The sequence below is a fragment of the Coregonus clupeaformis genome, chromosome 18, assembly GCF_020615455.1.
Source record: "Coregonus clupeaformis isolate EN_2021a chromosome 18, ASM2061545v1, whole genome shotgun sequence".
Taxonomy (NCBI): domain Eukaryota; kingdom Metazoa; phylum Chordata; class Actinopteri; order Salmoniformes; family Salmonidae; genus Coregonus; species Coregonus clupeaformis.
The window spans coordinates 10,683,332-10,711,092 of NC_059209.1; the positions used below are offsets into that span (position 1 = coordinate 10,683,332).

The 27,761-nt window shown below is 43.4% G+C and overlaps 1 protein-coding gene across 1 annotated transcript; it reads right to left on the reverse strand.

The window, feature by feature from the left end:
- Nucleotides 1-266: 266 nt before the first annotated feature.
- On the reverse strand, nt 267-26,580 carry LOC121587251 (ras and EF-hand domain-containing protein homolog). Its single transcript, XM_041904162.2, has 17 exons — nt 25,900-26,580; nt 18,336-18,482; nt 17,376-17,466; nt 16,192-16,287; nt 14,315-14,392; nt 13,899-14,014; nt 11,824-11,892; nt 11,459-11,534; nt 5,689-5,768; nt 5,060-5,372; nt 4,360-4,494; nt 3,572-3,722; nt 3,157-3,238; nt 2,947-3,061; nt 1,407-1,526; nt 1,114-1,190; nt 267-567 (listed from the first exon to the last, which is right to left on the reverse strand). Exons 1-17 carry the CDS (start codon nt 26,229-26,231, stop codon nt 462-464), a joined length of 2,184 nt encoding a protein of 727 aa, XP_041760096.1. The 5' UTR covers nt 26,232-26,580; the 3' UTR covers nt 267-461.
- Between the last annotated feature and the right edge of the window lie 1,181 nt (nt 26,581-27,761).

Consider the following 27,761-nt stretch of genomic DNA (forward strand, 5'->3'; position numbering starts at 1 on the left):
TAACACAAGCACACATGCACTCATTCAAACACATAATTGCATAATCACGCACGCACAGCATAAAACAAGCACAGTTGATCTCATATGAGAAAATCAGCAGTTCTAGTGCTATGGTACTCAAGTGTTCTGACTGAATTCTCCTGTGATCTGTTCTTATTTTTTTGTCATTTAGCAGACACTCTTATCCAGAGCGACTTACAGGAGCAATTAGGGTTAAGTGCCTTGCTCAAGGGCACATCGACAGATTTTTCACCTAGTCGGCTCAGGGTTTAGAACCAGCGACCTTTCGGTTACTGGCACAACGCTCTTAACCACTAGGCTACCTGCCGCCCGTTCTTCTGAAGTCTCATTGTTCTCTTGTTCTGCTGTTGGAGACAGTGTTCTAGTATTGTGGTGTTCTGTTGCTGTGGTTGCGCTGGTGCTGAGTTTTGGTTACTCTACTAGTGTTCCTGTGTGGTTTCTTATCCTGTGCAGCAGGTGACAGTCGGCATCTTCTTGTTGGGACTTCTGTAGAGGTTAGTCACAGACTCCTGGTTCTCATCCCCATTAACCTGCTTGATCACCTCTCTGATGGGGGGAGGAGGAGGAGAACAAAAAAGAAGAAGAGAGAAAGAGAGTTAAAGGCATACCTCCACTGTATTGGCATTGGTATAATTAAGCAATAAGGCCTGAGGGGGTGTGGCAAATGGCCAAAATACCACGGCTAAGGGCTGTACTTAGGCACAACGCAACGTGGAACCCACAAACCCCCGAGGTGCTTATTGCTATTATAAACTGGTTACCAACGTAATTAGAAGAGTAAAAATAAATGTTTTGTCATACACGTGGTATACGGTCTGATATACCACGGGTTTCAGCCGATCAGCATTCAGAGCTCGAACCACCCAGTTTATAATGGGCATTAGAGTACAGAACACTCTTGCACACTAGAGGGCAGCAAAGCTTTACATATTGCTCTACATTTTGGTCTTGTAAGAACACTTAGCGAAAATATAAAAAAAGTATCCAACTCAGTCAGATCAGAGAGTACTCTAAGGAGAGCAACACATTTACAGGTAAAGATCACTTAGCAGAGAGAGAAAACAGAGATGTCTAGGATCTGGTATCTCTTACCTGGCCAGATGCAGCACGGCTTCTATGACATTAGATCCATCTTTAGCACTAGTCTCACAGAAGAGGGCATTATACGTCTGATAGGAAACAAACAATGCAATTCTCAATCAGGCCGATGTTCCATACATTGACCTGACCAGGCAAAATTCTGGGTCCTAGTTCTAGGCTATATTCTTGGGTACAACTAGAAGTGACTGTAAATCCCTCTGGATAAGATCATCTGCTAAATGACCAAAATATAAATGTAACTAATGTCAAGTGTTAAGGAAGACGTTGGGGTTGAATGGTCTCACCATGGCCAGCTTCTCTCCGAAGCTGGTGGGGACACAGGTGACCCTGTCCTGTAGAGCCTGCTCTCTCAGGTCACACTTATTCCCAACTAGCATGATGGGAATGTCGTCCTGGGACACGTCCTGAACACAGATGGACAGCAGGTTAAAACACAGGCCAACAAAAACACCAACACCGACAACAAACACAACAACAACAACACTGCTATCCAAAACTCAACACTGGTTGCGTCCCAAATGGCACCCTATTCCCATTATAGTGCACTACTTTTGACCAGGGCCCATAGCGCTTTGTTCAAAAGTAGTGCACTATAGGGTGCCATTTGGGATGCACAAACTGTTACCACACAACTCAACACTGCAACGATGCAACACAGCAATGACACGTATAAAAATGGTTGTCCACATTTAATTTTACACAGCCAACAACACAAGTAGGATAAGCAATGGCAAAATCAGTCAACCCCATAGTAGTTTACCTATTCAAATTGTACAGCCTGTCACATTCTGAGCGAGAAAATAGCATGGTTTATGCGTGTGCGGGCACCAATGGTGTTGAATGCATAGGGCAGACCGGGGCTAAGTGTAACAGGTGTAACTGGCTACACTATATTCAAGGTACATGATCCTTGGTTGTGCCAGTGGAATTTTTTTGAGGGGGACATTCAAGTCATCAATATCCCACTAGGCACGCGTAGTTTTGATTTACATTTGGTTGAGTTGTCAACTAACGTGAATTCAATGTGAAATCAAACAAAAATGTCTCCCTGTCTTTGGATTTAGGTAAAAAGTTGGGTGGAAAAAATACTCAATTCCCTTACGTTGATGACTTTTTGCAAATCCAATGAGTTTTTCACGTTGATTCAACGTCATCAAATCTGATTTTTTTTATTGAAATGACATAGACACAACGTTGCTTCAACCAGTTTTTGCCCAGTGGGATGTTGCTATAACTAGCAACAAGACAGCCAAATGTTTAGACTTTAGAGTTTGTGTTCTGGCTAATGATTAGCCCAATGGGGTAAATCGACAACCCTCAGTCTAATTATTTATAGCCACTATGCTGCTTCAGGTGTGCTACATCAGGTGATAATAATTACTGACAAATAGCACACCTGCCTGATAATATGGACTAATACGTTATATTGGGTTCATTTCTGGAAGGGGAAATTATATTTTAAATGTTAGCATAATTTTATATTAATTCATTTTGGAGTAGGATGTCCTTTTAAAAAGTCACCAGAACCTTCTCACAGTCATTCTCCCCCCAAAATGTTTAGATCCCTCCATGACCTGTAGTATGCTGTGATATGTGCTTTTGTCACTATATATTTGTGTTATCTAATGTTATGGAGGATAGTTATTGTGTATGCTACAAAATGGCTGCCGTGGCATCACCCAAATGTGTGCTACTCATTGGTGGTGGATAAGGTGAGTTTTAACCTTACTATGTGAAGTGCCTTGAGCATCTGGAAAAGTGTCATGTAAATCGAATCAATTGGATGTAAAAATGTATCATATAAATCCAATCAATTATTACTACCTCAATCATGTCCACCCATTCTCGCACGTTGAGAAAGCTCTTTTCACAGGTGACATCATACAGCAGGAGGACCCCGTCGGCTCGTCTGAAGTAGGACTTGGCAATGCTGCGGAACCTACGACACACACACACAGGGCTAGAGGTTAACACAGCACCACTACATAGGCTGAAACAGACTGTTCACTAACACATGCAAACACACACACACACCTCTCCTGGCCTGCTGTGTCCCATAGCTGTAGTAGGGTAGGCTCTCCATCCACTACTAGAGTCTTCATCTGAAAGTCCACCCCTGAGGATAAACACAAGAGGATGTTCAAACACACTACTCCAAAAGACAGTCACATTACCATCTAAAATATATATTCTATAGCTGTCCCAGGCAGCTACGCATGCATTCAACACCACCACCATGGGATGGAGCCCTGGAGACTTGTAATTCCGGGCCAGTTCGGCTTCACAAGCCAAGCTGTGTTGAGGAGAGTAGTGTGAAAGCGTGCTTAACCAAGCCCGAGCGGTCCAGCTAGACTAACTCCTTGTTCACCATTTACAGTCAAAACTAATGTGTGGATAGAATGATAATGTAAGCAAGTGAGAGCTAACACAGGTTTGCTGACACACCCACCTAGGGTGGCGCTGGTGTTTCCTCGGAACTCGTTTTTGCAGAGGCGGAGCAGGAAGCTGGACTTGCCCACCGCTGCATCGCCCGCCAACACCACTCTGTAGGCCTTCTCTGATGTCATATAGCCCAGGTCAGCTGACTCCTTTTCTTTCCCCTATACACAGAGAGAGAGAGAGAGAGAGAGGGGGGGGGGTGAGAGAGAGAGGGGAGGGAGGGAGAGAGAGAGAGAGAGAGAGAGAGAGAGAGAGGGGGTGAGGGGGTGCGAGAGAGAGGGGGAGGCGGTGAGAGAGAGAGAGAGGGGGTGGGGTGGGAGGTGAGGGAGAGAGAGAGAGAGAGAGAGGGGGGAGAGAGAGGGGGGGAGAGAGAGAGGGGAGAGAGAGAGAGAGAGAGAGAGAGAGAGAGAGAGAGAGAGAGAGAGAGAGAGAGAGAGAGGGGGGGAGGGAGAGAGAGAAAGAAAGAAAGAGAGAGAAAAAAAGAGAGAATGTGAACGGGAGAGAAAAAGAGAAAGAACGAGAGACAAAAGAGTGAGAGAGGATTAAAGGCACACCTTGACTGTATTGTACTGGACCATGTCATAATACTGGAATGACGTCCTCCTGAACTAAGTCAAACATTTACACTCACGTGTCTTCTACCAAGTCTGCCTGCTAACCAAGTTATTCCGCCAAGTTTCTGTTTCTTTTTTAAATAGTTTTAAAGCTCCAAAATGAGCTTTTAATATAGTTCTACAATCCAGCATTTACACTCTCCTCTCTTGTCCTCTCCTCAGACCACTGCCCTCTGTCCTGTACCTCATTGGTGATTGCAGAGAGGGCTTTGCGTGTGGACGCTACAGAGCTGGTCCGGCTGACTGACTCCAAGGGTTTCCAGTCCAGGACAGAATCACTGTCTGATCCAAGCACCATCTCATCCCGCAACTCTGCAACCTGACACATTAACACTATTGCATTAACATCACTACATAATGAGCGTTATCAGTAACAATATGTGTGCGTAGTACAAGTGGATGACGATGTGTGTATAATGTCGTTGTGTGTGTGTTTGTGTGTGTGTTTGTGTGTTTGTGCATTACTGTAAAGAGTGTGTGTGTTTGTGTGTGTGTGTTTGCGTGTGTGTGTGTGGGTGTGTTTGTGTCCGTGTCTGTGTGTGTAATAAGCATGTGTGTGTGTATGTGTGCGTATAGTGCGTATGTGTGTACTACTGCATAGTCTGTGTGTGTGTGTGTGTTTGTGTGTGTGTTTGTGCATTACTGTAAAGAGTGTGTGTGTTTGTGTGTGAGTGTTTGCGTGTGTGTGTGTGGGTGTGTTTGTGTCCGTGTCTGTGTGTGTAATAAGCATGTGTGTGTGTGTGTGTGTGTGTGCGTATAGTGCGTATGTGTGTACTACTGCATAGTCTGTGTGTGTGTGTGTGTTTGTATGTAGCGTTTGTGTGTGATGTAGTGTGTATGTGTGTGTATTACTGTAGAGTGTACTGTATGTTTGTGTGTCTTACGTCGTTGTCCGAGTGGTCTCCCGCCAGGCTGTCGGTGTTCCCGGCCGCCCTCTGTTCCTCCTCATGCCCTTTGACCTCCTGCTCAGAGTCGTATCCCTTGTTGGAGCCGCGCAGCGTGGACATGCCGCTGTCTAGGCAGCTCTCGGGCAGGCTGTCTACCTCGGAGATGCGTTTGCGCTGCATGGCCGGGTCACACAGAGCCAGGGCTAGGGTGTCCAGACTGGGCCTCCGACACCCCAGAGAACTCCCACCACCTTCACCTCCACACAGGCCCAGCGGGTCGCCGTCCTCATCCACACCCGCCTGGTAGAACCTGGGACAGTATAGACAGACAGAGGTATCCCTGTCTGTCACAACATCCACACAGTCTACTCGAAACAGAAACCTTTCCTCGCTACCGCTAAGCTAGCTCCAACAACCATGCTAGAACTGTGCTGTTTTGTGTCCTGTATGGATGGCTATGAGCATACAATGCAAACACGCACGTGTCCAGTGCTAATCTTCCACCTGAGAATAATTGTACATCAACTTGATTTTGAGCACACACACGTACGTGTGCAGTGTGGACCTGTATTAGAGTGTATGTACTGGACAAACACACCAGCAGGCTGTTGCTAGTACTGTCTTACCTGTCCAGGTATGGAGATGAGTAACAGATGCTCCTGCTCCTCCTGCTAATGGTGCTGGCTGGGGAAGCACAGCTACCACGCTGAAACACAACCACAACATCACTGTCACAACTGTCTGGGTCACTGTGTGTGGGTGTGGGTGGGGGTGTGTTTTTGTGTGTGTGTGGGTGTGTGTGTCCATACACGTATGTGTGCGTACGTGTGTGTGCACTGAGCTGTTGTCTTAGCTCTCTCGAATAACACCTGTGATTGCTTTATGCCTCTCTCCCATGTCAATATGCCTTATTGATGTTTCGGTTATTTCTTATTGTACTATTTCACTGTAGATCCCCCAGCCCAGCTCAACCTGCCTTAGATAGCTCCTTTGTCCCACCCCCCATACACGCAGAGACCGACTCAATCGGTGCCTCCAGTGATGCTCTCTTTCATCGTTACCCAACGCTTAGGTTTACCTCCACTGTACTCATATCCTTCCATGTCCTTGTCTGTACATAATGCCCTGAATCTATTCTACAACGCCCAGAAATCTGCTCCTTTTTTTCTCTGTACCCAACGCACTAGAAGACCAGTACTTAAAGCCTTTAGCCGTATCCTTATTCTACTCCTCCTCTGTTCCTCTGGTGATGTAGAGGTTAACCCAGGCCCTGTAGCCCCCAGTATCACTCCTACTCCCCAGGCGTTATCATTTGTTGACTTCTGTAACCGTAAAAGCCTTGGTTTCTTGCACGTTAACATCCGAAGCCTCCTCCCTAAGTTTGAGTTATTCACTGCGTTAGCACACTCCGCCAACCCTGATGTTCTAGCAGTGTCTGAATCCTGGCTTAGGAAGGCCACCAAAAATCCTGAAATTTCCATCCCCAACTACAACATTTTCCGTCTCGATAGAACTGTCAAAGGGGGTGGGATTGCAATCTACTGTAGAGATAGCCTGCAGAGCTCTATCGTACTATCCAGGTCTGTGTCCAAACAGTTTGAGCTTCTACTTCTAAAAATCCACCTTTCCAGAAATGTCTCTCACTGTTGCCGCTTGCTACAGACCCCCCTCAGCCCGAGCTGTGCCCTGGACACCATATGTGAATTGATTGTCCACCATTTATCCTCAGAGTTCGTACTGCTTGGTGACCTAAACTGGGATATGCTTAACACCCCGGCCAACCTACAATCTAAACTAGATGCCCTCAATCTCACACAAATTATCAACGAACCTACCAGGTACAACCCTAAATCTGTAAACATGGGCACCCTCATAGATATCATCCTGACTAATTTACCCTCTAAATAAACCTCCGCTGTCTTCAACCAGGATCTCAGCGATCACGGCCTTATTGCCTGCGTCCGTAATGCGTCCGCGTTCAAACGACCACCCCTCATCATTGTCAAACGCTCCCTAAAACACTTTAGCGAGCAGGCCTTTCTAATTGACCTGGCCCGGGTATCCTGGATGGATATTGACCTCATCCCGTCAGTAGAGGATGCCTGGATGTTCTTTAAAAGTGCTTTCCTCTCAATCTTAAATAAGCATGCCCCATTCAAAAAATTCAGAACTAAGAACAGATATAGCCCCTGGTTCTCCTCAGACTTGACTGCCCTTGACCAGCACAAAAACATCCTGTGGCGTACTGCATTAGCATCGAATAGCCCCCGCGATATGCAACTTTTCAGGGAAGTCAGGAACCAATATACACAATCAGTTAGGAAAGCAAAGGCTATCTTTTTCAAACAGAAATTTGCATCCTGTAGCATTAACTCCAAAAAGTTTTGGGACACTGTAAAGTCCATGGAAAATAAGAGCACCACCTCCCAACTTCCCACTGCACTGAGGCTAGGAAACACTGATAAATCTACAATAATCGAGAATTTCAACAAGCATTTTGCTACGGCTGGCCATGCTTTCCACCTGGCTAACACTACCCTGGCCACCAGCTCTGCACCCTCCGCTGCAACATGCCCATATCCCCCCCCACCCCGCTTCTCCTTCACACAAAATCAGACAGCTGATGTTCTGAAAGAGCTGAAAAATCTGGACCCCTACAAATCAGCTGGGCTAGACAATCTGGACCCTTTCTTTCTAAAATTAGTCGCCGAAATTGTCGCAACCCCTATTACAGAGATTGGAAAGCTGCCGCGGTCATCCCCCTCTTCAAAGGGGGTGACACTCTAGATCCAAACTGTTACAGACCTATATCCATCCTGCCCTGCCTTTTGAAAGTATTTGAAAGTCAAGTTAACAAACAGATCACCGACCATTTCAAATCCCACCGTACCTTCTCCGCTTTCAATCTAGTTTCCGAGCTGGTCATGGGTGCACCTCAGCCACGCTCAAGGTCCTAAACGATATTATAACCGCGATCGATAAAAGACAGTACTGTGCAGCCGTCTTCATCGACCTGGCCAAGGCTTTCGACTCTGTCAACCACCGCATTCTTATTGGCAGACTAAATAGCCTTGGTTTCTCTAATGACTGCCTCACCTGGTTCACCAACTACTTCTCCGATAGAGTTCAATGTGTCAAATCGGAGGGCCTGTTGTCTGGACCTCTGGCCGTCTCTATGGGGGTGCCACAGGGTTCAATTCTCGGGCCGACTCTATTCTCTGTGTATATCATTGACGTCGCTCTTGCTGCTGGCGACGCTCGGCTCCACCTCTATGCGGACGACACCATTTTGTATACATCTTGCCCTTCATTGGACACTGTGTTAACAAACCTCCAAACGAGCTTCAACGCCATATAACACTCCTTCCGTAGCCTCCAACTGCTTTAAACACTAGTAAAACTAAATGCATGCTCTTCAACCGAACGCTGCTTGCACCCGCCCACCCGACTAGAATCACTACTCTCGGCCGGTCTGACCTAGAGTAGGTGGACAACTACAAATACCTAGGTGTCTGGTTAGACCGTAAACTCTCCTTCCAGACTCACATTAAGCATCTCCAATCAAAAGTTAGATCTAGAATCAGATTCCTATTTCGCAACAAAGCCTCCTTCACTCATGCTGCCAAACATGCCCTCGTAAAACTGACTTTCCTACTGATCCTTGACTTCAGCGATGTCATTTACAAAATAGCCTCCAACACTCTACTCAGCAAATTGGATGTAGTCTATCACAGTGCCATCCGTTTTGTCACCAAAGCCCCATATACTACCCACCATTGTGACCTGTACGCTCTTGTTGGCTGGCCCTCACTACATATTCGTCGCCAAACCCACTGGCTCCAGGTCATCTATAAATCACTGCTAGGCAAATCCCTGTCTTATCTTAGCTCACTGGTCACCATAGCAACACCCACCCGTAGTCTGCGCTCCAGCAGGTATATCTCACTAGTCATCCCCAAAGCCAACACCTCCTTTGGCCGCCATTCCTTCCAGTTCTCTGCTGCCAATGACTGGAACGAACTGCAAAAATCTCTGAAGCTGGAGACTCTTATCTCCCTCACTAACTTTAAGCGTCAGTTGTCAGAGCAGCTTACCGATCACTGCACCTGTACACAGCCATTCTGAAATTAGCCCACTCAACTACCTAATCCCCATATTGTTATTTATTTTGCTAATTTGCACCCCAGTATCTCTATTTGCACATCATCTTTTGCACATCTACAGTGGGGCAAAAAATTATTTAGTCAGCCACCAATTGTGCAAGTTCTCCCACTTAAAATGATGAGAGAGGCCTGTAATTTTCGTCATAGGTACACGTCAACTATGACAGACAAAATGAGGGGAAAAAATCCAGAAAATCACATTGTAGGATTTTTAATGAATTTATTTGCAAATTATGGTGGAAAATAAGTATTTGGTCAATAACAAAAGTTTCTCAATACTTTGTTATATACCCTTTGTTGGCAATGACACAGGTCAAACGTTTTCTGTAAGTCTTCACAAGGTTTTCACACACTGTTGCTGGTATTTTGGCCCATTCCTCCATGCAGATCTCCTCTAGAGCAGTGATGTTTTGGGGCTGTCGCTGGGCAACACGGACTTTCAACTCCCTCCAAAGATTTTCTATGGGGTTGAGATCTGGAGACTGGCTAGGCCACTCCAGGACCTTGAAATGCTTCTTACGAAGCCACTCCTTCGTTGCCCGGGCGGTGTGTTTGGGATCATTGTCATGCTGAAAGACCCAGCCACGTTTCATCTTCAATGCCCTTGCTGATGGAAGGAAGTTTTCACTCAAAATCTCACGATACATGGCCCCATTCATTCTTTCCTTTACACGGATCAGTCGTCCTGGTCCTTTTGCAGAAAAACAGCCCCAAAGCATGATGTTTCCACCCTCATGCTTCACAGTAGGTATGGTGTTCTTTGGATGCAACTCAGCATTCTTTGTCCTCCAAACACGACGAGTTGAGTTTTTACCAAAAAGTTCTATTTTGGTTTCATCTGACCATATGACATTCTCCCAATCCTCTTCTGGATCATCCAAATGCACTCTAGCAAACTTCAGACGGGCCTGGACATGTACTGGCTTAAGCAGGGGGACACGTCTGGCACTGCAGGATTTCAGTCCCTGGCGGTGTAGTGTGTTTCTGATGGTAGGCTTTGTTACTTTGGTGCCAGCTCTCTGCAGGTCATTCACTAGGTCCCCCCGTGTGGTTCTGGGATTTTTGCTCACCGTTCTTGTGATCATTTTGACCCAACGGGGTGAGATCTTGCGTGGAGCCCCAGATCGAGGGAGATTATCAGTGGTCTTGTATGTCTTCCATTTCCTAATAATTGCTCCCACAGTTGATTTCTTCAAACCAAGCTGCTTACCTATTGCAGATTCAGTCTTCCCAGCCTGGTGCAGGTCTACAATTTTGTTTCTGGTGTCCTTTGACAGCTCTTTGGTCTTGGCCATAGTGGAGTTTGGAGTGTGACTGTTTGAGGTTGTGGACAGGTGTCTTTTATACTGATAACAAGTTCAAACAGGTGCCATTAATAAAGGTAACAAGTGGAGGACAGAGGAGCCTCTTAAAGAAGAAGTTACAGGTCTGTGAGAGCCAGAAATCTTGCTTGTTTGTAGGTGACCAAATACTTATTTTCCACCATAATTTGCAAATAAATTCATAAAAAATCCTACAATGTGATTTTCTGGATTTTTTTTCCTCAATTTGTCTGTCATAGTTGACGTGTACCTATGATGAAAATTACAGGCCTCTCTCATCTTTTTAAGTGGGAGAACTTGCACAATTGGTGGCTGACTAAATTCTTTTTTTCCCCACTGTATCATTCCAGTGTTAATATGAAATTGTAACTATTTTGCACTATGGCCTATTTATTGCCTTACCTCCATAACTTACTATATTCACACACACTGTATATATATTTGCAGTTGTAAATGAGAAATTGTTCTCAACTGGCTTACCTGGTTAAATAAAGGTGAAAAAAAAATGAAAAAAGTACTGAACCCTATGTGTGAGTATAGGAATTATCATTAGATGAGAGTGTGTGAAGAAGAGTGGAAGTTATGAGGTTATGAGGAGAGTGAGTTAGGGGTCAAGACTAAAATATGTTGTTGTTGTTGTCTGTCTTTGCCTCTCAGACATGGTTCAGATGATTCCTCCAACAGACAAGCCCTTAGGATTGCCATTAGAGATTCAATCCTGACGTTAAAAGCAGAGAGATCAGAGAGAAAGAGAGAGAGAGAGAGTGATGGGAAGATGAAGATAAAAGGGGTGTTGGATAGGGGGGCAGATTGAAAGAGAGGGACAGATTAACAAAGATAAGAGGCAGGGAGAGAGCGAGAGAGAGAGCGTGCTGGTGTTGTTACCGTGGCTTTGTGGGTGTCTACCTCACCTTATTGCTCTTGCTGAGGTTCTCCATTGAACTGCGCAGCCTGTCATTACTGTCATGGAGCTTCCTGTTGGCTGTTCTATAGAGGGGAACAGAGGAGGGAGAGAAGCAGAGGATGAGAGAGAGGAATAGAAACAGAGGAGGTGAGAGGGGAGGATAAGAACAGGAAGGGGTGAATAAAAGAGCCCTTGGCAGGTCTTCTGAGGAAAATGACTTGAGGTTTTCAAAAACAGAAACTCTTCAAGATTTTCCAAGGCTTACAACTTCATGTTCGTCAGTTAACAGGCTACTCACGGTAACATCAAGTTGTGAGTCTTGAAGTGTTCCTGTTTGTGTGTCAGGCGAGCACTGTGATTGGCCAGACTTACTGTAGGATCTCTATCTGTCGCTCCAGGTTATCCCTCTCATCAGAGAACTCTCTCATCATCACCTCATCCCTGCACATACAAACACAGTCATTCACAACTAATACATACACTTTCATAAACACTCATAACACATACTCCATACTCATAACACATACTACATACACTCTCATAACACATACTACATAAACTACAATAACACATACTACACAAACTACAATAACAGATACTACACAAACTATAATAACACATACTACATAAACTACAATAACACATACTACACAAACTATAATAACACATACTACATAAACTACAATAACACATACTACACAAACTACAATAACAGATACTACACAAACTATAATAACACATACTACACAAACTATAATAACACATACTACACAAACTATAATAACACATACTACACAAACTACAATAACACATACTACACAAACTATAATAACACATACTACACAAACTATAATAACACATACTACACAAACTATAATAACACATACTACACAAACTACAATAACACATACTACATAAACTACAATAACACATACTACACAAACTATAATAACACATACTACACAAACTATAATAACACATACTACACAAACTACAATAACACATACTACATAAACTATAATAACACATACTACACAAACTATAATAACACATACTACACAAACTACAATAACACATACTACACAAACTATAATAACACATACTACACAAACTATAATAACACATACTACACAAACTATAATAACACATACTACACAAACTATAATAACACATACTACACAAACTACAATAACACATACTACATAAACTATAATAACACATACTACACAAACTATAATAACACATACTACACAAACTATAATAACACATACTACACAAACTATAATAACACATACTACACAAACTACAATAACACATACTACATAAACTACAATAACACATACTACATAAACTACAATAACACATACTACACAAACTATAATAACACATACTACACAAACTATAATAACACATACTACACAAACTACAATAACACATACTACATAAACTACAATAACACATACTACATAAACTACAATAACACATACTACACAAACTATAATAACACATACTACACAAACTATAATAACACATACTACACAAACTACAATAACACATACTACATAAACTACAATAACACATACTACATAAACTACAATAACACATACTACACAAACTATAATAACACATACTACATAAACTACAATAACACATACATGAATTCTCCAAAAACAGGTTGTACATTCTAATAATGCAGACAAAAGCAGTCACTTCAACAATCTCAAAGAATCGGCACATTCACAACACAAACTTTGTTTGAACGGAACGGGTTCAAAAGCGAAGTGTGAGACTGGTTGCCAGGTAACCAGGTTGTGAGACTATGTGAGTGTGAGGTCACACTAGGATATCCTGTTACAAGCCTGACAAACATGTTACCACCACAGGGACGGGAGGGAGCAGCCAGGCACACAGACAGGGAGGCAGTCACACTGGCCTTGGGCTGTGGCCTCTGCTGCCTGACTGACTGAGTGACTGGATGGCTCAAGGCGAAACCACAGTCCAGGCTGGGATGAGGTGTCAAAGGGTCTGTGTGTGTGTGTGTGTGAGTGCGTGTGTGTTTTGGCTTTGTGACTGTGTGTTGTGTGTCTCAGTGTACTTTGGGATTCTCAATGTGCCACTGCAGAAAAATCTGATTGATCATTTCACAAATAGTATTACATCTAGTAGATATTAGATTATTACTAATGACATCACTAGATTATGTAACGGCATGACATATGTGTATGATTTATTAACAGTTCAACACTGATTATGTAATACATGAAGACGATTGTGCCTCATGCACAATGGGTGTCTAACACCCATGATACAGTAACTGTGTGTGTGTGTGTGTGTGTGTGTGTGTGTGTGCGTGTGTGTGTGTATGTGTATGTGTATGTGTGTGTGTGTGTGTGTGTGTGTGTGTGTGTGTGTGTGTGTGTGTGTGTGTGTGTGTGTGTGTGTGTCACCGCTCAGAGTTGATGCTGTGGTCTGTCAGGTCACTCTTTAGAGAGGCCAGTTCACTCTGCAGGAAGGCTATGTTAGTGTGAGACTGCATCAACTCCTGCTTCAAACGCTGGTTTTCCTGAGGAGAGAGAGAGAGAGGGAGAGAGAGAGAGAGAGAGAGAGAGAGAGAGAGAGAGAGAGAGAGAGAGAGAGAGAGAGAGAGGTAAAGAGAGGGGGAGAGAGCAAAAGAGAGAGTGATAAAGGGAGCGTGATAAAGAAGAGAGAGAGAAAGAGTGAAAGAGAGAGAGTAGGGTTTAGCGACAGGCGACAGCATGGTCAGAGCCAGAATGATTCAGCTCCATTGTCTTTATTAGGAAATGGAACAGAGTTAAAGGATGTGTACAGAGTGATATAGGACTAGCAAGAAGACCCATCTCACCAGAGTCAGTTCGTTGATCTTTCTCTTCAGGGTTGAAGACTCGTCTTTCATATTGATGTTCTTGTACTGGTCTTCAATCTGAGGGAGTAGACACTTACAGTGAGGGAAAAAAGTATTTGATCCCCTGCTGATTTTGTACATTTGCCCACTGACAAAGAAATGATCAGTCTATAATTTTAATGGTAGGTTTATTTGAACAGTGAAAGACAGAATAACAACAACAAAATCCAGAAAAACGCATGTCAAAAATGTTATAAATTGATTTGCATTTTAATGAGGGAAATAAGTATTTTACCCCCTCTCAATCAGAAAGATTTCTGGCTCCCAGGTGTCTTTTATACAGGTAACGAGCTGAGATTAGGATCACACTCTTAAAGGGAGTGCTCCTAATCTCAGCTTGTTACCTGTATAAAAAACACCTGTCCACAGAAGCAATCAATCAATCAGATTCCAAACTCTCCACCATGGCCAAGACCAAAGAGCTCTCCAAGGATGTCAGGGACAAGATTGTAGACCTACACAAGGCTGGAATGGGCTACAAGACCATCACCAAGCAGCTTGGTGAGAAGGTGACAACAGTTGGTGAGATTATTCACAAATGGAAGAAACACAAAATAACTGTCAATCTCCCTTGGCCTGGGGCTCCATGCAAGATCTCACCTCGTGGAGTTGCAATGATCATGAGAACGGTGAGGAATCAGCCCAGAACTACACGGGAGGATCTTGTCAATGATCTCAAGGCAGCTGAGACCATAGTCACCAAGAAAACAATTGGTAACACACTACGGCGTGAAGGACTGAAATCCTGCAGCGCACGCAAGGTCCCCCAGCTCAAGAAAGCACATATACAGGCCCGTCTGAAGTTTGCCAATGAACATTTGAATGATTCAGAGGAGAACTGGGTGAAAGTGTTGTGGTCAGATGAGACCAAAATGGAGCTCTTTGGCATCAACTCAACTCGCCGTGTTTGGAGGAGGAGGAATGCTGCCTATGACCCCAAGAACACCATCCCCACCGTCAAACATGGAGGTGGAAACATTATGCTTTGGGGGTGTTTTTCTGCTAAGGGGACAGGACAACTTCACTGCATCAAAGGGACGATGGACGGCACCATGTACCGTCAAATCTTGGGTGAGAACCTCCTTCCCTCAGCCAGGGCATTGAAAATGGGTTGTGGATGGGTATTCCGGCATGACAATGACCCAAAAAACACAGCCAAGGCAACAAAGGAGTGGCTCAAGAAGAGGCACATTAAGGTCCTGGAGTGGCCTAGCCAGTCTCCAGACCTTAATCCCATAGAAAATCTGTGGAGGGAGCTGAAGGTTCGAGTTGCCAAACGTCATCCTCGAAACCTTAATGACTTGGAGAAGATCTACAAAGAGGAGTGGGATAAAATCCCTCCTGAGATGTGTGCAAACCTGGTGGCCAACTACAAGAAACATCTGACCTCTGTGATTGCCAACAAGGGTTTTGCAGAGGGGTCAAATACTTATTTCCATCATTAAAATGCAAATCAATTTATAACATTTTTGACATGCGTTTTTCTGGATTTTTTTGTTGTTATTCTGTCTCTCACTGTTCAAATAAACCTACCATTAAAATTATAGACTGATCATGTCTTTGTCAGTGGGCAAACGTATAAAATCAGCAGGGGATGAAATACTTTTTTCCCTCACTGTATAACACAGGTGCCAAATCTTAGGTTAATTGTTCACTTTTTCATAACAGCATGAAACTTGGCCCCAAACTGTGTACCAAGTTTCATACTTCTATGGAAAAGTTAACATTTATTTCACACCACCTGAACTATAAAGGATATCTTTAGTGTGTACTAGATGGAACAGTGTAAGTGATGAACAGTCGAATGGTAAACTCACCAGCTGCATCTTCTGGACCTTGTGCTGCAGCTCACACACCTCAGTCTCATAGTGTCTCTTCAGCTCACTCAGAGCTGCCTCAGTCTTCTTGGCCTCCTACCGATAACAGAATAGAACATGGTTTAGCATCATCCCATCGCTTATGGCCTCGACAAGGATATAAGACACAATTATAAAGGCTTACATCAGGGTTCTTCAATTCCGGTCCTGGAGGGCCGAGACACCTCTGTTTTTCATCCTCTCCTTCTAATCAAAGGCTAATTCAGACCTGGGACACCAGGTGAGTGCAATTAACTACCAGGTAGAAATAAAAAACAGAAGTGTTTCGGCCCTCCAGGACCGGAATTGAAGAACCCTGGCTTACATCATCAACTGTTCACACACTGCCAATATACAGATTCCCCTACTGCCAAAATCCCAACTACTGTCCAAATCAAATGGCACAGTGTGTGTGTGTGTGTGCGTGTGTTTCTGTGTGTGTGTGTGCGTGTGTTGTACTTCTTTTATATCACTCCTCTATGTTCCACTGATAAGAGGTTGTGCTGTGCTATTTTAGGGCAGTTTGAGTGACAGATGTAGGGGGCCAGGGTGTATCAAGGAACATGAGTGCTGAAGTAGTAGATTGCTTTTTACTGATCGGATACACTGTAACTGCCTCACTGTACGATGACATAGACTTTCAGATCCTTCCTTCTGATGTGTGTGTGTGTGGGTGCTTTTCTTAGACTAAGCAAACAGCAGCTGCACAACAAACAGAGCTGATGTAGCACACTTACATAATGTACATAACTACACACACACACACAGGGGGGAGATAAGTGTTCCCAGAGTAGAGGAATGAGAGATTCCAGGAATAGGAGCTTTCCATGGAAGTATGGAAACTGGACGTTTTCCGTCAACATCCCACTGGAGTTACTTCTAACAAATGATTATAAATAAACACAGTATATAAAATCCAGAAATGATAACAGGTTGACGTATCAGACCTCAACACAGCTGAGGAGTGTTTGAGGTTGTATGAGTAATCTGATCCCAAGTCCTCTCTATTTGACATGAGTGAAGAGATGAGCTCCACCCTTCTTATCACTGGCTAAACCCTGTAGGAACACAACCTGCCCAGACCGAATGATAACATGGACATCATTTCTAAAGTGAGAAGTGACAATCATGCAAGTGTGTGTCACCTGTTGCTGTGTGTTGTTCTCTGCTGCATGGATGCGTTGATCCATCTCCTCCTCCATCTCACTGAGCTGCATGGCGGCTTGGTCATGGGCTCTGAGCAGAAATACAACATAGTACTGTAACTTCATATATTATATCGGTATTGGTGTGTGTGTATTTGGGTCGTTCCACCATTTCGGTACCTTTTGAGAAGTGTAATTTGGTCAAAGAAACGTTGGATTTCACCTAATTTTAACATGCTCAACTTCATTAAAAAGCGTTTTCCCATCGAAAGAGGTTAAATAAATAAAAAATATTATAGTAAGTGCCTATTAAGTGCCAAATAAAGTAAAAGGTTGACCGTGACAGGGTTGATTATTTCTTCTTAAATCAGCCATAAATCCCATTGTGACAGGGGGAATGGAAGCTTGTTGTGTGCAACAGGAAGTGGCAATTGAATGCATTATTGCATCATTTTTTCTATTTATTTATTTCTAGCCTGTCTATCTATGGGTAACAGGGTTGACGTGTTATGCTCGACCTGCTCAGTTAAATAATAATCTTCAGAAATGACTTTGTCAAAGCAACAAAATAACTAGGGCTTTACAATGATGGGGAAGTTTAGGGATTAAGTGGGTTAAAATCTTCCTAGAATGACACAGGGTTGACAGAGGGATAACTATGGCCCTTTAGCAAGCCTTTATTCATATAAACATTTGATTTATTGTGGTCTCCATGTGGTCTAGATTAAAGAGCACTTCATTTAATATAACAGGCCTTATAAAATTATATATTGGAGCACAATTTCTACTTAAAACATCAAATGGATGCAAAAGGCACTCTTTTCGTAGAACGACCCATTTGTATTTGAGGACGTGTATGATAGAATGTCTGCATGTGTACAGTGTATGTACAGTATGTGTGTTTAAGCGAACTGCAGTTGTCGGTGAGTGTGCGCATCGCGTGCGTGCGTGTGTTAGTACCGTTTCACAGCCAGGGCTAGGTTCTCCATCTCAGCATTGTGCTGCTTGATCTCTCTGGTGAAGCTCATGATGACTCTCTCGTACTGAGGCACCATCCTGGGCTCTGTCATACTGATGTTCTGGTACAGCGTGGCTGCCTGCTCATTCCTACAGACACAACACAGACAGACAAATGGACAGACAGGCAGACAGACACACAGACATACACGCAGACAGACACACGGACAAAAACACACAACACAGACAGACGGACGGACAGACAGACGGACAGGAGACAGGGGAATGTCAATACAAGTTACAACAGCATAAGGCCTTTCATCTAAAACACATTTGGAACAGCTACAGTATACTTGGAACAGAACAGCTCCATTTGATTTGTAGCATGCTTCATAAAACAACAGGTGTAGACTAACAGTGAAATGCTTACTTTTCCAACCATGCAGCGTTTTTAAATGACAAGGAATAAATACACAGCAAATAACGAATATCAATAACGAGTATAAAATAACATGGCTATATACAGGGAGTACCAATATCGATGTGCAGGCGTACGAGGTAATTGAGGTAGCTATGTACAGTGGGGAAAACAAGTATTTAGTCAGCCACCAATTGTGCAAGTTCTCCCACTTAAAAAGATGAGAGAGGCCTGTAATTTTCATCATAGGTACACGTCAACTATGACAGACAAAATGAGAAAAAAAATCAAGAAAATCACATTGTAGGATTTTTTATGAATTTATTTGCAAATTATGGTGGAAAATAAGTATTTGGTCAATCACAAAAGTGTCTCAATACTTTGTTATACACCCTTTGTTGGCAATGACACAGGTCAAACGTTTTCTGTAAGTCTTCACAAGGTTTTCACACACTGTTGCTGGTATTTTGGCCCATTCCTCCATGCAGATCTCCTCTAGAGCAGTGATGTTTTGGGGCTGTCGCTGGGCAACACGGACTTTCAACTCTCTCCAAAGATTTTCTATGGGGTTGAGATCTGGAGACTGGCTAGGCCACTCCAGGACCTTGAAATGCTTCTTACGAAGCCACTCCTTCGTTGCCCGGGCGGTGTGTTTGGGATCATTGTCATGCTGAAAGACCCAGCCACGTTTCATCTTCAATGCCCTTGCTGATGGAAGGAGGTTTTCACTCAAAATCTCACGATACATGGCCCCATTCATTCTTTCCTTTACACGGATCAGTCGTCCTGGTCCCTTTGCAGAAAAACAGCCCCAAAGCATGATGTTTCCACCCCCATGCTTCACAGTAGGTATGGTGTTCTTTGGATGCAACTCAGCATTCTTTGTCCTCCAAACACGACGAGTTGAGTTTTTACCAAAAAGTTATATTTTGGTTTCATCTGACCATATGACATTCTCCCAATCCTCTTCTGGATCATCCAAATGCACTCTAGCAAACTTCAGACGGGCCTGGACATGTACTGGCTTAAGCAGGGGGACACGTCTGGCACTGCAGGATTTGAGTCCCTGGCGACGTAGTGTGTTACTGATGGTAGGCTTTGTTACTTTGGTCCCAGCTCTCTGCAGGTCATTCACTAGGTCCCCCGTGTGGTTCTGGGATTTTTGCTCACCGTTCTTGTGATCATTTTGACCCCACGGGGTGAGATCTTGCGTGGAGCCCCAGATCGAGGGAGATTATCAGTGGTCTTGTATGTCTTCCATTTCCTAATAATTGCTCCCACAGTTGATTTCTTCAAACCAAGCTGCTTACCTATTGCAGATTCAGTCTTCCCAGCCTGGTGCAGGTCTACAATTTTGTTTCTGGTGTCCTTTGACAGCTCTTTGGTCTTGGCCATAGTGGAGTTTGGAGTGTGACTGTTTGAGGTTGTGGACAGGTGTCTTTTATACTGATAACAAGTTCAAACAGGTGCCATTAATACAGGTAACGAGTGGAGGACAGAGGAGCCTCTTAAAGAAGAAGTTACAGGTCTGTGAGAGCCAGAAATCTTGCTTGTTTGTAGGTGACCAAATACTTATTTTCCACCATAATTTGCAAATAAATTCATAAAAAATCCTACAATGTGATTTTCTGGATTTTTTTCCTCAATTTGTCTGTCATAGTTGACGTGTACCTATGATGAAAATTACAGGCCTCTCTCATCTTTTTAAGTGGGAGAACTTGCACAATTGGTGGCTGACTAAATACTTTTTTTCCCCACTGTACATATAGTAGGGGTAAAGTAGATAATAGACTGATCTGGAGCAGCAGTGTATGTGGTGTACGGCCTATGGAGTGTGTGTGTGTGTGTGAGAGTGTGTGGCGTTAGTATGCATATGTGCGCATGTTATGTGTGTGTGGGCGTATGTAGTGTGTGTGTGTGTGTTGGGGTGTCAGTGTAAGTATGTGTGTGTGGGTAGAGACCAGTGTGTGTGCATTGAGTCAGTGCAAGAGTGTTTTAAAAACGAGACCCTTCAAAAAATTGTGAATGGAGGTAGTAGATATTTTTTTTAAATAAAAAATAGAAATAGTGACACAAGGAATAAATACAGTGAATAACGAATAACAATAATGAGTCAAAAGAACATGTATACAGGGAGTACCAGTACCGAGTCGATGTGCAGGTGTACAAGGTAATTGAGGTAGCTATGTACATATACTGTAGGTAGGGGTAAAGTGACTAGGCATCAGGATAAATAATAGACAGTAGCAGCAGCATATGTGGTGAGTGTGAAAGTATGTGTGTGGCGTCAGTATGCATGTGTGCGCATGCTATGTGTGTGTGGGCATATGTAGTGTGTGTGAGTGTATGTGTTTGTTGGGGTGTCAGTATAAGTATGTGTGAGTGTGTGGGTAGTCCGGGTAGCTAAATTGATGAGCTATTTAGCAGCCATGTTTATCTGTCTTATGGCTTGGGGGTAGAAGCTGTTCAGGGTCCTGTTGGTTCCAGACTTGGTGCACTGGTACCGCTTGCCATGTGGTTGCAGAGAGAACAGTCTATGGCTTGGGTGGCTGGAGTCTTTGAATATTTTTTGAGCTTTCCCCTGACACTGCCTGGTATAGAGGTCCTGGATGGCAGGGACCTTGGCCTCAGTGATGTACTGGGCCGTACTCACCACCCTCTCTAGTGCCTTGCGGTCGGATGCCTTGCAGTTGCTGTACCAAGCGGTGATGCAGCCAGTCAAGATGCTCTCAATGGTGCAGCTGTAGAACTTTTGGAGGATCTGAGAGTCCATGCCAAATCTTTTCAGCCTTCTGAGGGGGAAGAGGTGCTGTCGTGCCCTCTTCACAACTGTGTGGGTGTGGACCACGTTAATTCCTTAGTGATGTGGTCACAGACGAACTTGAAGCTCTCGACCCGCTGCACTATAGCCCCATCGATGTGGATGTGCTGGCCCTCCGTTTCCTGTAGTCCACGATCAGCTCCTTTGTCTTGCTGATGTTGAGGAAGAGGTTGTTGTCCTGGCACCACACTGCCAGGTCTCTGACCTCCTCCCTATAGCCTCATCGTTGTCGTTGCTCAGTCCTTCCACCGTCGTGTCGTCAGCAAAACTTGATGATGGTGTTGGAGTCGTGCGCGGCCAGGAAGTTGTGGATGAACAGGGAGTACAGCAGGATAGGACTAAGCACACACCCTTGAGGGGCCCATGTGTTGATGGTCAGTGTGGCAGATGTGTTGTTGCCTACCCTCACTGCCTGGGGAGGCCTGTCAGGAAGTCCAGGATCCAGTTGCAGAGGGATGTGTTCAGTCCAAGAGTCCTGAGCTTGGTGATGAGCTTGGAGGGGACTATGGTGTTGAATGCTGAGCTGTAGTCAATGAACAGCATTCTTAAATAGGTATTCCTTTTGTCCAGGTGGGTGCGGGAAATGTGGAGTGCAATAGAAATTGCGTCATCTGTGGATCTGTATGCGAATTGGAGCGGGTCCAGGGTGTCTGGAATGATGGTGTTGATGTGAGCCATGACCAGCCTTTCCAAGCATTTCATGCCTATAGATGTGAGTGCTACTGGACGATAGTGATTTAGGCAGGTGTTCTAGGGCACAGGGACTATGTTGGTCTGCTTGAAACAAGTTGGTTTTACAGACCGGGTCAGGGATAGGTTGAAAATGTCAGTGAAGACACTTGCCAGTTGGTCAGCGCATGCTCTCAGTACGAGTCCTGGTATTCCATTTGGCCCCGCAGCTTTGCGAATGTTAACCTGTTTAAAGAATTTGTTCACATCGGCAATGGAGAGTGAGATCACATAGTCGTCCCGAACAGCTGGTGCGCTCATGCACGGTTCAGGGTTGCTTGCCTTGTGGTCCTCTGTAGCTCAATTGGTAGAGCATGGCGCTTGTAATGCCTGGGTAGTGGGTTCGATCCCCGGGACCACCCATACGTAAAAAAATGTATGCACGCATGACTGTAAGTCGCTTTGGATAAAAGCCTCTACTAAATGGCATATTATTATATTATTATTAAGCGAGCCTTGAAGTGAGCATAGAATGCATTTAGCTTGTCTGGTAGGCTAGCGTCGCTAGGCAGATCGCGGCTGGGTTTCCCTTAGTAATCTGTGATAGTTTGCAAGCCCTGCCACATCCATCGAGCATCAGAACCAGCGTAGTAGGATTCGATCTTAGTCCTCTATTGACGCTTTTCCTGTTTGATGGTCACGAGGTGAGATATTGCATGGAGCCCCAGACCGAGGGTGATTGACCGTCATCTTGAACTTCTTCCATTTTCTTATAATTGCGCCAACAGTTGTTGCCTTCTCACCAAGCTGCTTGACTATTGTCCTGTAGCCCATCCCAGCCTTGTGCAGGTCTACAATTTTATCCCTGATGTCCTTACACAGCTCTCTGGTCTTGGCCATTGTGGAGAGGTTGGAGTCTGTTTGATTGAGTGTGTGGACAGGTGTCTTTTATACAGGTAACAAGTTCAAACAGGTGCAGTTAATACAGGTAATGAGTGGAGAACAGAAGGGCTTCTTAAAGAAAAACTAAAAGGTCTGTGAGAGCCGGAATTCTTACTGGTTGGTAGGTGATCAAATACTTATGTCATGCAATAAAATGCAAATTAATTACTTAAAAATCATACAATGTGATTTTCTGGATTTTTGTTTTAGATTCCGTCTCTCACAGTTGAAGTGTACCTATGATAAAAAATTACAGACCTCTACATGCTTTGTAAGTAGGAAAACCTGCAAAATCGGCAGTGTATCAAATACTTCTTCTCCCCACTGTATGTAGGCTACAGTATTTACCTGATATCTATTCAGGTACTTACATTTACATTTACATGTAAAAATTATTATTCTAAAAAAAAATTTGTTGCCTAATTAAGAAAGTAACTCATTCATGGCTCATTAAACTGCGTCAGATGGGTAGAGGTCTCTAAAGTGTGTGTGTGTGTATTTGTGTGTATGTGTTTGCCTTCGACAAGGTGACCAGATTATAATCCCTGAGCATATATACTCAGTGTCCTACAATCAACAGCACTGCCAAGATAGGCAGTGTCACTGGTACACACCACGGGTCTTAAAATCCAGGGCTTACAGAGGGAACACCTTCTTCAATGCAATGTTTCAAGTTAAGAAATGCAAAAAATAATTTTGTTAGTACTAAAAACATTATGATAGTAATGATAGTAATCAAAAGTGTCTGAAATGCCTGGTTGGGTTAGCTTGCGTGGGATCGAACCCCAGCCCCACCGGCCTTCTCACTTCTATATCTCCCTTAATTCACATCTGACACTATCAAAAACCAATAAAATCCCAATAAACATCATATTTTACAGTGAGAGGATTTTAAAAGGTGGTTGTTTGTCCATGACTGTAGAGTATTGGCTATATCCCTAGGAATCCAGCTCTACCCTAGCCTGGTTGCCCGAGTTTCTGCTTTAGCTAACCTCACTCCTCTGTTGTTTAATAACACATCTAGTTACCTGCTTAGAATATATTCTTAAACTAGAACTACTTAGGAGTGGTACCATTACTGATCCCTGCTCTACTCCACCCATGGCTCTTCTATGGGCATACAATAGTATGGTGACCTTGGTCTCTGGATCTGAGGCCTGGGTGGATGTAGGCCTACTGAGTACAGGCATGACTGTTGTATCACACAATAATGAGAACATTTGATCCACAGCAATGGAAAACCCTCTGTCTCCATCACTAATGGAGTGCCCCAGGAGGGGTCCTTTTTCAAAGAAACAGGCTAAGATGTTAGTTCCAATGGGTGACTTTCTACAGCTGGTGAAGCTGGTGATCAAACAGTCATAATGAGGTCTATTTAAGATATGATGGGGCACATGGAATCACGGTGTTAATCAATGTCCCCTCCATGGTAGCATGTCAGGGCGCGGCTCAGTCCCATGCCAGCCCTAGGAGGGCTTTCTCTCTGACTGCTCAATGGGACATAATTTCAAAACCTGTCATAGGATACTGATACCTTCCCTTCCTTCTTTCCTTTGTCTCTTTCTCTTGCTCATTCTTTCGGGGTTAGGTTGCTGCAAGGATTTCTATTGGTGCGCTTAGAGATATTTGATATATTTCATCCAAAACCTAGACTGGCCTGAGTAATGTGTGTGCACGAATGCACGTGCACACACATAGAGGTGTGAACCACATCTGGCTAATACAAGTGCACACACATCTGGCTAATACATGTGCAGTTGCAAACCGTAGTCTGGCTTTTTTATGGTGGTTTTGGAGAAGTGGCTTCTTCCTTGCTGAGTGGCCTTTCAGGTTATGTCGATATAGGACTTGTTTTACTGTGGATATAGATACTTTTGTACCTGTTTCCTCCAGCATCTTCACAAGGTCCTTTGCTGTTGTTCTGGGATTGATTTGCACTTTTCGCACCAAAGTACGTTAATCTCTAGGAGACAGAACGCGTCTCCTTCCTGAGCGGTATGACGGCTTCGTGGTCCCATGGTGTTTATACTTGCGTACTATTGTTTGTACAGATAAACATGGTACCTTCAGGCGTTTGGAAATTGCTCCCAAGGATCAACCAGACTTGTGGAGATCTACAATTGTTTTTCAGAGGTCTTGGCTGATTTCCTTTGATTTTCCCATGATGTCAAGCAAAGAGGCACTGAGTTTGAAGGTAGGCCTTGAAATACATCCACAGGTACACCTCCAATTGACTCAAATGATGTCAATTAGCCTATCAGAAGCTTCTAAAGCCATGACATCATTTTCTGGAATTTTCCAAGCTGTTTAAAGGCACAGTCAACTTAGTGTATGTAAACTTCTGACCCACTGGAATTGTGATACAGTGAAATATAAGTGAAATCATCTGTCTGTAAACAATTGTTGGAAAAATTACTTGTGTCATGCACAAAGTAGATGTCAGAACCGACTTGCCAAAACTATAGTTTGTTAACAAGACATTTGTGGAGTTGTTGAAAAACGAGTTTTAATGACTCCAACCTAAGTGTATGTAAACTTCCGACTTCAACGGTATATATTATTAATCTATTATAAGGAGATAACCTGTAGCCTATTGGTTACACTGAAAATGTACATTGAAACTGTTTTATGCTTGCATTCCTATATGACGTTTGGACAATATGTAAATCAAAAGTGTATTATTAATTAATTGTTTTGTAATATGATCCATACTTGACCTGGGTATGAACTGGGCATGGTCCCCTAGTCGGGTCTGGAAATCTTCCCAGGCCTGAGAGGAGACTCCCCAGGTCTTGTGCTCCATGTCCCCGCAGTACACTTGCTCAGAGATCCGGTGGAAGCCGCTAATGAACTCCGCTAGATTGATTGTCCCGTCTCTGTCGGTGTCCAGTTTAGAGAATATGTGCTCTCTCTCCGTCGGCGGGACAAGGAGCTCTGAGCAGATTTGGACAAAGTCGTCTTTTTCAATCCGTCCAGAATTATCCACATCACAAGCGTGAAAGATCGAGCAGAGACTCTCCCGGTCGGTACCCATGGCTGGTAACGACATGGTTTAGTCTGGAGTGGAAAGCCCCACCAGACAACCACCGAAACCACCCGGGGAAAGACCACTATGGCCAACTATAACCTAAAGTTTTCGTCCAATTAAATTCCTTTCACCACGATCTTCCGAACTTCTTTCAAGTTTGACGTTTTATCCAAGTCTTTCTACACTGTCAAACACCTTGTCGAGGTACAAAAAAGGTCAACAAAAAATTAAGTTGTTATTCATTTTCTCCTGGACGACTTCGACCGCTTTGGCTAACAGTATTAATGTGTCGTTTGTCAAGTCTTCTTTCCGGTCTCTTGCCAGATGGACCTGTGAAGAGAGGTGGCCTTTCCTACTTCAGCACTCTCTTGTGTCGGCCTCTCGACTTCCAGAGGAACAGGCACAAAACAAACAAGGGCCGGGCGTCAGGCCAACCAGTTACAGAATTACCTGTAATCCATTGAATAAACTAAACACATCTAAACGCTGTTAAAAAGCCACCGTTTCCATAGAGATTGTCTTGAAGACCAATACCCCCTTCGGTCTAACTGGCTGCCAGAGAATATGGGAAACTTTCAGTAACAAGCAGCATGTAAAAAATGTGTATGATACTTTGAGTAAATAAATAGATGATCATTTGGATAAAGCTTGCCTGACTATCACATCACCTTGACACCAGTAGCAGCGCATCGGTAAAATCACTGGGGAAGCCAGCAAAGAAGCCATATTACAACCTATGTGTTGTGATAATTGAGTTGTTTTCTCTATAACCTGTTCATTCATATGCCTTACGACCGTGATATATATGCCTAAAGGCTGAGACAATAAGAAGACAGAGGCAGAAAAAATTGTACCAGGTCCCCTGTAGCTCAGTTACATTTACATTTTCGTCATTTAGCAGACGCTCTTATCCAGAGTGATTTACAAATTGTGCATTCACCTTATGATAGCCAGTGGGATAACCACTTTACAATACATCAAATGTTTTTTAGTTTTTTTTTACCCAAGAAGACTTGAGGCTGTAATCGCTGCCAAAGGCGCTTCAGCAAAGTACTGAATAAAGGGTCTGAATACTTATCTAAATGTGATATTAAAGTGTTTATTTTATATATACATTTGCAAAATTTTCTAAAAACCTGTTTTTGCTTTGTCATTTCTGGGGTATTGTGTGTACAGCGACTCCTTCCATCCCTTTCCATAAATATGTATATAATTGGTCAAACCATTAATCAACCATTAATAAATGCCCTATAAATAATCTTATGAGTTGACAATAACTCCTTTATAACTGGTTTATAAGTACATTAGTAGTACATTATTAATAATTTACAAATTGTGAACATACTATGATCAAACACCTTAATAATGATCTTTTAAATAATTAATAAACAATTTTAAATAGTGTTTATAAATGAGTAAATAACTATTTAGAGGGACCTTAATATAAATTATTACCAAAGTATGTTCAGTGTCTGCAAATTACATATTTTCAACATCCAGAAATGACATATTTTCAATGTCCATAAAATATGTATTTTCACCATTCATTCA